Source organism: Archocentrus centrarchus, chromosome 11, assembly GCF_007364275.1.
Source record: "Archocentrus centrarchus isolate MPI-CPG fArcCen1 chromosome 11, fArcCen1, whole genome shotgun sequence".
Taxonomy (NCBI): Eukaryota; Metazoa; Chordata; class Actinopteri; order Cichliformes; family Cichlidae; genus Archocentrus; species Archocentrus centrarchus.
This window is the reverse complement of record NC_044356.1, coordinates 31613202-31624260: the sequence shown is the minus strand read 5'-3', so window position 1 is coordinate 31624260 and position 11059 is coordinate 31613202. Positions and strand designations below refer to the sequence as shown.

General features: G+C 41.7%; 1 protein-coding gene across 2 annotated transcripts in view; it reads right to left on the bottom strand.

Moving 5' to 3' along the window:
* The window catches only part of gatad2b (GATA zinc finger domain containing 2B), a 53116-nt gene that overhangs the window by 5960 nt on the left and 36097 nt on the right, over window positions 1-11059 (bottom strand). For both annotated transcript variants that reach the window (XM_030741148.1, XM_030741147.1), the window contains exons 6-10: window positions 3728-3898; window positions 3049-3415; window positions 2476-2678; window positions 506-610; window positions 154-361 (exon numbers count right to left, since the gene is read on the bottom strand). In XM_030741148.1, coding sequence (XP_030597008.1) covers window positions 154-361; window positions 506-610; window positions 2476-2678; window positions 3049-3415; window positions 3728-3898 — 1054 coding nt within the window. The remainder of the gene's footprint in view (window positions 1-153; window positions 362-505; window positions 611-2475; window positions 2679-3048; window positions 3416-3727; window positions 3899-11059) is intronic.

The following is an 11059-nucleotide window of genomic DNA, read 5'->3' as shown; positions in this document are numbered from 1 at the left end:
CCAAATCATGGATATATTTGCACATATGCTGACTAATTTGCATTGCCCCCAGGCAATAAACACACATGTGCGCACACACACAAACACACGCACCAAAATTGTGACCCTCCCTGATTAAGAAATGCACCGCAGAATGGCACAAGGTGCAGGTACCTGGGATGTTGTAGATCTGGCGACGGCTGTCGTGTTGCAGTCTATTGCTGCTGCTGTTGCTGCCTCCACTGCTGCCACAGTGCTTGGCACTAGTCATGCCCATGAGGCTGCTGGCCACTGACAGCTGGGAGGCCTGGGCAAAGTTGGATAGGACGCCTCGTGCAGAGTTCGACAGCCCTTGCTGCAGGGAGGCCTGAGGCTGGGGAGCCTAAGGAGAATACATTTGCAAGCATTTCTTACTTTTCATGTAAGTATAAAATGTATTATTATTTTTTTTTTTTTTGCTGTTTTTTGCTTATCAATCCATCTAATTTAAAAGTGGACTCTCGTTAGGATCCAAGCTGGAACATACCTGGCGGAGGGCATGATGTCGGATCATACTTTCAGACTTGGAGGCGTTGGTAGGGACTGAGCTGGGAGAGAGAGCGGCCTGCTGCTGCAGCCTCTGTTCAATCTCCTAACATGGACACAACCACATTCAGAAAGAACTTTTAACTTACGGTCAGCATTTTTGTCAGCTCTCCTTCCTGAATTCAAATAGGCTAAAATTAATATAGTAGATTATTAGTATAGTAGATCTTGTCCACTTTCACTCCCAAAGTGTTTAAAGCACACACACATTGGTACAGCATGTTTAAATAGAATCTGTGTTTGTTCTCTCACACACTCATGCTGCTGCTTTGTCTGCAGGTGCTGTGTTGCTTTCAGCCTGTATTGTGTGTTTCACCGGCTCATATTTTACCATAACATAAACTTAGCACAAAAAGTAAGAAAATTTGTGTTTGTTCAATTATTTCTTTGTTGTAACAATGCTTCTTGGTAATAAATCTTATATCCTTAGAAAGCCTGTTTATTTCCCCTTAAATGGAGCCACATTTGTATGGAAAACTCATTTGTGGGTTGAGCAGCAGAGTCGAGTATGTGGGCTGCATCCATGAAAATATTCTCTGCCAAAGCCAAACAGCTTATTCTGCTGTTGCTATTGCAATGCAAAGAGATACTGAGATGAGATTCTGCAAACAGTTGCAATCTCATTCCTCCACAGCCTGGACCGAACTCTGTCCTCTGAAATGATAACACTCACCCCTACAGAGTGGCTTTATCAGAGACTACCTCCAGCTTTTTGGGAGTGGAGAGGGTAAAATGGGCTGCCTGCAGTCTTGACCTCAAACCCAGCAACACAGCCACATTGTTTGACTTGTGACAAATGGCGGCAGAAGAATGGCATGTCACCCCACAGCAGTGTGTGACCAGCATTAGGAGGAGGTGCCAGGCTGTTGTGGCTGTGGATGGTTCTTCCACATGCTGCTGAGGCCCCTGTTTGTTACATGAATAAATTGTTAAATTGCCAACAAGGCTTGTTTCTTCACTTAAAATCATCCAATCCAATAAATGACACTCAACAAGAGTCAATAGCAGCATAAGCTGTTTGGCATTGCAATGAAGGACTGGTAAGTTTTTCATAGGTGCAACCCACATACTCAACTCTGCTGCTCAGCCCACAAATGCATTTTCCTTACAAATGTGGCTCCATTTAAGGGGAAAATCAGCAGGCTTTCCAACAGTATAAGATTTATTACCAAGAAGCATTGTTACAGCAAAGAAATAATCCACTAAACACAAATTTCCCTGCTTTTTGCGCTAAGTTTAGGTTTAACTTCCTTTGTAAAATCAGCCGCTCTGCTGCCAGTACACTTATCCGTATTTATGGTTGTCAGGCGTTGCCAGCAGTATCCCTTTAATGTGATCACACAGAGGAAACCCTGGGTAACCCTAACTCTATCAAGCTGATAACCAGCTTTGTGTGAACACTTGATTACTAATGTTAGGGTAAATGAATCCAGACAATGGAAAGATACCCTGGATATGCTGGACTTGCTTCGTAGTACAGGCCTCTGCTGTCAGAAGCCAGACAGAGAAACACAAGATGATCTAAAACAACAGGAAACACTGCACACTGCGTTGTATGTGTTACTCCTCAGTAACTCCACTGTTAAAAAAAAATAAATAAAAAGTTTGCAGTTCCCAACTGTGTCCATCTTCACCCGGCAGCTTTTAGATGATTAACGGTTGGCAGCGCTCATGGTCATGACATCTGTGGAAACTTTAAATGACTCAGTGTTTGCTGCCTCCTTGTTTTTCATTTTGCTAACGGTACCAGACAATAACACTCCATTTGGTTGTATGGTTAGACAGTAAAACTATGATAATCATTACTATCTTGTGACATAAATAAACCTTTGTTGATATAAAAGTAAAACTGTTAGTAAATAAGCTAGAATAAGATGGCCAACATTATGCAGAGGTACGAGCGCTGCTGACCTGCTCCTGTTGTAAGGCCTTCACAAAGGCGTTCTTCAGCCTGTTGGTATGCTCTGCCTTCAAAGCCTTTTTCTGATTGGATGTCATGCACTGCTCACAGAGGATTCGCCCACTCTTCTCTTGCTTCCAGTGGGGGGTGAAGTCAGTTCTGCACTGGGCACAGAAGAATGGCTCCATACGGGCCAGCGTTCCTCTCAGCTTACCTATAAGAGACGACTCTGCTGCAGTTAACAATAATAGAGCTAAAGTGACAGGAAGTTCTTGGGCAGACGTGCTCATGAACGATCCATCCAATCTATAGAAATCATTGCAACACTGTACACAAGTAAATAACCTGAAACAACTTTCATGTTGCAGAAACTCTTTACAAATTTCTACACATAACAGAGAAATGGTCTCTAGGTTATGCATGCACAGTCAGTGGAGGTTAGTTTTACATCTGGGAGCAATATTTGTCCTTTATCCACCAGTTCAATCCAACAGGTCAGGTACAAGTTATTAGTTCAGATTTTAAGAGAAAGATTTGAACAATGCTGCAGATATTTATCCCCCTAGTGTCAGATGTTTACTTACCCTGACTGTCAAGCACACTCTGCACCACCTCCTCTAGGCCCACCATGTAGATGAACTCGCTGTTGGCAGCAGAGGGCAGGAAGTGAAGGAGAGGGGCTGGGGGTTTTGGTGGAGGGATCTCCAACAAGGTTTTTTCCAGCTGCTTCCTTAAGGCCAGCTTAGCTGCTGCCTGGCTGCTGGCCTGGTCTGCCATGGAACTCACTGCTCCACTTGCTGATCCAGACATAGTGGACGGGCTCACAGCCGAAGCTCCGCCCAGACCACTTGCCACCCCACCGGCCCCAACTGCTGCTGCCGCCTGCATGTGGGCCAGGTTCATGTACATGGCACTGGAGCCTGAGCGCTGGGAAGCTGCCACCTGACTGGCCTGAAGGGAGATACACATTCTCTATTGCTTATAAAAGTCATATTTTTTCATCAATAATATCACTGGCTCACTGTGATGAATGGTCATAGCAGTGATAGTTTGACTTTAGATACTCTAAACCAGATACCGGTTCAGTCTGGCTGCTGTCCACTTCACTAAATATGAAGCCCTACCTTTTCATGGAATTTTTCTTACCACTTTTCTTCCTTTAAATTAAAGATATTACACTACAAGCTTACACCTCTTTCAAGAGAATGTGTAATCACACCACAGAGCTTGAACCTGTTAGCCGAGGTTGGTTTGAATCCATACCTGCTGATAGCTGACAGCATTAGCCAGGCTGCTGGAACTGGAACGAGACATCCCAGGTTTGGAAGCGACCCTCTGGCCCTGCAGCTGGGCAGGGTTGGGAGCAATCACTCGCTGAGACATCAACATAGGTGGCAAGTTGGCATTGGCTGCTGACCGGATGACTGTGTGACCCTGTAGACAGGAGAAGAAAAAAGTGTTTTGTAATTGTTCAGCAGACAGACATTTCTCTCTTGGACAGACATTTGTTCAATATTCAAATTTTTATTATAATCGCCAAATATAATGTGCAGATGTTCTTTCATAACAACAATAAGAAGAAAGGATATATTTTGATACTAAAAAAGCAGTATGCTGTAAGTTGATGCTAAGTTGAATTCAACCAACCAGAGCTATTTAACTGGCTGATATGCAGCAGTGCTTTTACTGTGAGTATATGACTTCAGTGAGATTAGGTGAAATCAGCAGCTAATCTGACATCTGCAGATAATCCTCATTTATCTGGTTTGGAGCTAAAGTTCCAAACGATTTACTTTTTCCTCTTGTGTGTCTGAAGACTATGAGGGCTTCCATATACACTCTTTCTGAAAGCTGGTACCCGTCATGGGCTAAAGACTGAATGAGAAGAAAACAAAACCTTTGTAAGAACATTCCAGAACAGTGAGTGGTGCAATCCAGCACTACCAACATGGTGATGAATCATCTCAGTATCTTATGTCAACTAGGTCATGTTAGATGCTAGACTGGATTCAGTATCAGGCTAAAAAGAAGCTGTTTAATGCTCAGTTAGATTATTCTGCTGTTCAGCAGTTTGAGTGCTGATTTGTTGATCATGGATGAAGTTCTCTTAAGTTATCAATATGCTGCTGTTACTTTGAAATAAAGGTAACATGAGTAGTGCTTTTTTTTTTTTTTTTTTTAACTGGCTAAATGCCGCCTAGCGTAGATAGGGATTCATTCTCAAATAAAATTGTATTTGATAATAATGGACAATATTAACAGCAAAATGCCAGGCTCAGCAGATGCTGGATCTGCCTGCAGCCAACTACAGCACTGGGGCCCATTTCTACAGCAGTAATTGGTTACGACAGCAGACATAAGTTACACGCTTTACTACGCTGGGGAAACTTTCCATTTTAACTGGAAAGACTCTCATTAATTCCAGTTTTCTTTCAGTACTCTGGATCCACGGTCAATCCCAAACACTGCATCATGCCCTTTCCATTTTCTGGACAGCAGAGGGCAGCGAATGCTTGCTGAGCAAACTGACACACCAGCCAGGACATCACCATACATGTACAACAATTCACAGAGCACACAGCGCACGCACGCACGCACACACACACACACACACACACACAGGCAGAGAGCTCATTTGCTGAATATTTAATTCCATCTCAATGTAATGGAGGAGCAGACTACATCATGCAAGAACCAAGGCTTCCACCAGAAGACTGCCTCATAATCAGACTGGGACCTTTCATCAGTTCATTCCTTCACCTAAACCCTAGTGTCAGTTGGCACAAATGACTGAGAAAAAGGTGGATGCACCCACTGTGACTTCACCTACTGAGGTGTGCATTGAGAAGTAAGATTAATGGCACTGCAAACTATGTCGAGCTTAAAGTCAGAGTTTCCTGTGTCCCAAAAGTGTCTCTCCTTTTACCTGGCTAAATCACCGCGATAACTTCTGCTGAAACAACCTGGTCAGGAGCAGGTTATATTCCATGTTTTGATTTAGAATCAGCAGCAAACTGCCACACTTTCACTGATCCTTTTATTTACAGCATGTTTAAAGTGCAATATAGACTCTCTGTTGGGTGAATAGGTTTTATATGGGCAGGATGGTAAGCCATACCTCAACATCCTGGTAACCACTGAATCCTTGAACCACAGAACACACACCAAGAACACTTAGTTCAATCAGTGAGATTTATTTCACTTTGATCTGCCGACAAACTAAAGCAATTTGCACATCTCCCTTATTAGGCTATGGGACCATAACCTTTAATGTTTAAATAGATGCAGTTTAACGTTTCAGAGCTCCAATATGCTTCTGTTATCTTAGAAATAAACAGCTGCCCTGAGAGTGCTCTCAGCAATAAAATAATCACCTTGAATTAAAATGTTTATTTTATCACTGCGCTTAATCACCAGATTAATGCTTTTCTGCAGCATTAATCTCGTCTTTTTTTTGAAACAGTGTTGTATTTCACTGTCCCATTTTTTATGTTCTTTATTGATTTTTAATCACCATTTTATCATCATCTATAATGTCTCTGATTGGAGCAGGCGGCACTCATAGGGATCGTTTTGTGTGGAAGACGTCATGTGCCATATGACGCGCAAAACGGCCTTTTTATGCGAGCGTGCTCAGAGCCTGAAGCAGACAGTCTGGCTTAACAGAGAAAGTTGATAACCACTGTTGTGATTCCCGTTATCTCCAACTGGGGTTTCAGGTTCTGTCAAGCCAGCTAAGCCAAAGAAAGAGACCCCCTCAGGTCTCCGACGCCCTGTTTTGAAGTCTGTATTTCTGAGTCAGAAGTGGTCATATTTGGATTAAAGGATAGTGTCCAAAGTTATCAGCTAACACTAGCGACCTTGGTTAGAAAGGTGCTTCTACATTGCAGTTTTTTCCTGTAGGTACTTTCACAGAAGCTCCAGCCATCAGCGGTAAACTCATCTTGTGAGTAACTGGTGATGCATCTTTCAATCTGTAAGCTACGGTTCCCCAACCAGCTTCAATCATTTTATCAGGTAGTGGACTTGCACCAAAACTAAACGAGGCTGAGGAATGCAGCTCTACTTAAAAACATATTCTGGCAATACACTACAAATCCATTTAGCTGACTAGACACATTTGTGTTCAAGACCGAGACCAACAAGAAAAAATAAAACACAACACCAAAAACCTGTAATAAAGAAACTCAGAGAGCACTTGAAGAGCAGACCATTGCTCTATTTAAAGAAAGCTCTCCACCAAGTTTAATAATATTTGGCGTTGCAGATTTTGCATAATTTTTGCTTGCTAACAGGGAGACAGAACCCACATACGTCAATCTCAGAGAAACTAAAACAAGACACTAAATTACTGAGTTCTGGTTCATTCCATCAAATAAATAAATCAGTGAGTGCCCCCCGCCAGGCCTCCTCAGAAACACATCTTTTTTGGGCAATAGCTTTAGCATATTTAAAACTAACATGAAAACTAATACTTTCATACTACAAGATCTGTCTGAGTTACAGGCCCTTAAAGTACATAGGGGTGCTTTTAAGTTGCATTATTTTGCCAGCAGTTTTGAGCCCTTATAACTGCATAGGTACAGGTGAAAGCCACATGAAACAAGTTTTACACCCACTCCAAGTATCGCAATCTAAAGCCAAAACCTCATTTTTCTCCAGGACCATTTTTTTTTTCTGTGACTAAATTTATATATCATGGAATATATTATAGTTTCACTAGTAAAACTGAACCACTTTACTCTCATTGACAGAGAGGAACAGAAACAAGCTCTGGTATCCCGGGAAATCTGATCTGGAAGAAAACTTAAAAAAGTGCATTCCAGGTAAACTTCAGAGCAGAACCAGGTACTGTACAGCCTGTGGGCCACATCTGGCCCATGGGTTGTCTCTGTCTTGCCCAGATGAGGTCAATGGGAAATTAGGATTCAAACATAAATAAATATACATCATGCTCTTCTTTCGGTTGCTCCCTTTAGGGGTTGCCACAGCGGATCATCTGCCTTCATCTCACCTACCCCCAGCATCCTCTTCTGTCACACCAACCCTCTGCACGTTCCTCCTTCACTACATCCATGAACTTCCCCTCAGGTCTTCCTCTTTTCTTCCTGCTTGGCAACTCCATCTTCGGGATCCTTTGTCCAATATATCCACTAGCCCTCCTCTGCACTTATCCAAACCATCTCAACCTTGCCTCTCTAACTTTGTCTCCAAACTGCTCAACCTGATATACTCATTTCTAATCCTGTCATTTCTGGTCACTCCCAATAAAAACCCTAACATCTTTAACCCATCTGCCACACCTGCTACACACATCATCACTGTCTCGCTGTCCTCATACATGTCCTGCATCAGCCTCACATACTTCTCTGCCACTCCTGACTTCCTCATGGAGTATCCCAGTCCCTCTCTCGCCACCCTATCACATACTTTCTCTTCCACAAAGAGTCAACAACTCCTTCTGACCTGCTCTATAGTTCTCCATCAACACTCATCTGTAGGGCTCTTTCTCAGCATGAAACCATACTGCTGCTCACTGATCATCACCTCTCTTCTTAACCTAGCTTCAACAACTGTTTCCCATATCTTCATGGTGTGTCATTTTTATGCCTCTGTAGTTACTACAGCTCTGCACATCATCCTTGTCCTTGACAATCAGTAACAATGAACAGAATAGAATAGAATAGAATGCCTTTATTGTTATTATACAGGATGTACAATGCACTACTACTCCATTATAACTCAGGCATCCTCTCACTATCCCAAGATTGCATTAAACAATCTGGTCAAAAAGTCCACTGCCTTCTCTCCTACACACATCCACACCTCCACAGGTATGCCATTTGGACCAACCCCCTTTCCACTCTTCATCCTCACTTCCTCCTTACTAATCCTCAGCTTCCTGATTCACTAACTGTTCTCCATCGATTCTCCTGTCTCATTTTCTTGTCCCAAACTCCCCAACAGAGAAATTTACTGTTTTATTGTTTTTTTTGTTTTCTTTTTGCAATTTTGTTGCTTTTATTCTGAATGTGACAGAAATGTGTGTGTTTTTTAATTTACGTACAAGCAAACACAGCTTCATTATAAATGACTTGGAACCAATATTTTCGAGATGTGAGTTTGCAAGCCCTGAGTTTTTAATAAGAGATGTATTTATTTATGTATTTAATGGAATTTGAACTGAGAAATACAAGAACTTGACTGATACAGAGCTGGAACGGACATCTGAATCTTTGCTAGCAAAGCTGCAAAAGCTGCAAGGACTTTTTACCAAACTTTACAGATCCAGTGATGGAGCAGCTTGTGATTTCTCACAAAACGTTAAAAAATTAAAGAAAACAAAATAAAACAAACAAACAAAAAAGAACAGTAACTCATTCTCTGAGTTTATCAAAGAGCGGTTGGTGGACTCTGCTGTGCAAATCTGCTCTAATAAAACAGAAGAATGTGATATGAGTCCTCTCCAGGTAAACCGTAACACGATGGATCAAGGACATGGCAGGAAATCTGGTGCTTCAATTGAAAAGCAGGAGTTGGAATAACAGGAGTTTGTTCCCGTCTCTCTCCCCTCAGCCCCAACAGGTTGCAGCAGGTGACCGCCCCTCCCTGAGCCTGGTTCTGCTGGAGGTTTCTTCCTGTTAAAAGGGAGTTTTTCCTTCCCACTGTCGCCAAGTGCTGCTCATAGGGGATCATTTTGACTGTTGGGTTTTCTCTGAAGGGTCTTTACCTTACAATACAATGAGCCTGGAGGTGACTGTTTGTTGTAATTTGGTGCAGTTATATAAATAAAACTGAACTGAAACTGAATTGAGGAATGTGCTGAATGGCAGGGACTACGACAGGGAGTGATTTATTCACAGAGGTAAGCGCATGTTTGGATAGGCTTGGGCTAAAATGAGACAAACCGGCAGGTGTTATAACCGATGGCTGTTTATATCTGACGGAAATCGGAAAAACGTGGGACTTTCGAAATGGATGCAAGATGAAATGACTAAAATGAACCCAGAACTAAAATTGGTGTTTTTGCATTCCAGGAGGTGTTGTGTAAGTCGGTGCTAAAAATGAACCATGTTGTCGGTGTTGTAACTAAAATAGTTAACTTCATCAGGGCAACAGCACTGAATCACGCAGTTTGTTGCACTTTTGATTCACTACAGGCAGAGCACTTCCAGTCAGTATCACTGCTGGATTTTTATTCTTTCAAAGAGGAGAACTTTCCACATATAAGGAGGTGCACTCGGAAGATGTCGGTTCTCTTTGGATCTACTTTTATATGTGAGCGAACATTCTCAGTGATGAAGTTACACAAATCCAGATACACATCCGCTCTTTCGGTGATGATCAGCTGTCCGCTATCCTCTGCATTTCCACCTCAGACACTGAAGCTGACTTTAATGCACTTGTTAAATCCCACAACAGACTAGATTTTTCTCACTGATCAAGAAGAAAGAACTGAAAGTAAAATAGTAAAAGTACCTTGTATAACATTTTCATAACACCTATCGTTACCAGTAGCAGTTGATAAAGAGATAAAATTAATATTGTTTACTATTTGGTAAATTATTTGCTTACAACGGCCCCAGTTTCTCATGTGGTCCCTTGGGAAAATTAATTGGCCACACCTGCTTTACAGGGTCATATCGCCCTATGGGAAAGCTGGCTACTCAAAACAAGTTAAACCATCTGAAAGGGCTTCTTTCGACACCATGCTCATTTTCTAACAGCTTTTCTTCTTCCTAATATAGTCACAATTTGATACTCACCAAATGTTAAACCATGATAATAATGAATGAGTGATGTTCAAAGCATTCCATCAGCCTTGCCCTCTTGTCATCAACATCACTGACTGAAATATATAATTGAGTGAAATGTGCAAGTTATCCAAAGAGTTGCAGTGGGGGTCATGATGCTGATTTTCAGGATTGCTGTTGATTTGCTGCAAACTGGCTCTGGGTGGGATGCTCCTCTAATTCCTTTTCATATGCTTTTGACATGGCTGCACAACAGGGTGTATCAGCTTCCAGTTTGTACAGTTATCCAGCACCTTGATAGTTTGTCACATTACTTCTTAGGTGTTGACTGTGAAAACCCTTTTTTCATGGCACGTTGCTCAAGATGTCAATGAAAGGCGAGAGGTTAAGCTTGCAAGCCACATCTTTGTAGCTGTTGTACACATGTATAGTGGTCCCTCACTAAGCATTATCATGGGATTTTAAACCAGTTAGAAAAAAATCTCAACTTTAACATTTGGTAAAGTTTTAAATTTGACTATATTAGCAAATCACTTTGGCACAGAAGTGATCACAGTTAGAAGATGAACCTGTATCAAACTAGAGGTAAAGAGAGACATTTCAGATACTATTACTTGTTTTGATTTGTGAGATAACCTTTAAAGTTGATCCAAAGTGCACTTTAAGTAGTTTTTTTTTTTTCTTTCCCCAAAGTAATCAGAAAACAAAGTATCTAAAGTTACTTGCTGCTGTTTTGCTCTTGGTTGTTGCACAAAAATCAGGTGGGAACGTTTTTCAGACACAGCCTTATATGGAGCGCCCTTCTGTTTAGTTCTGTATTATTTTTTTAAGAGGTCATTTT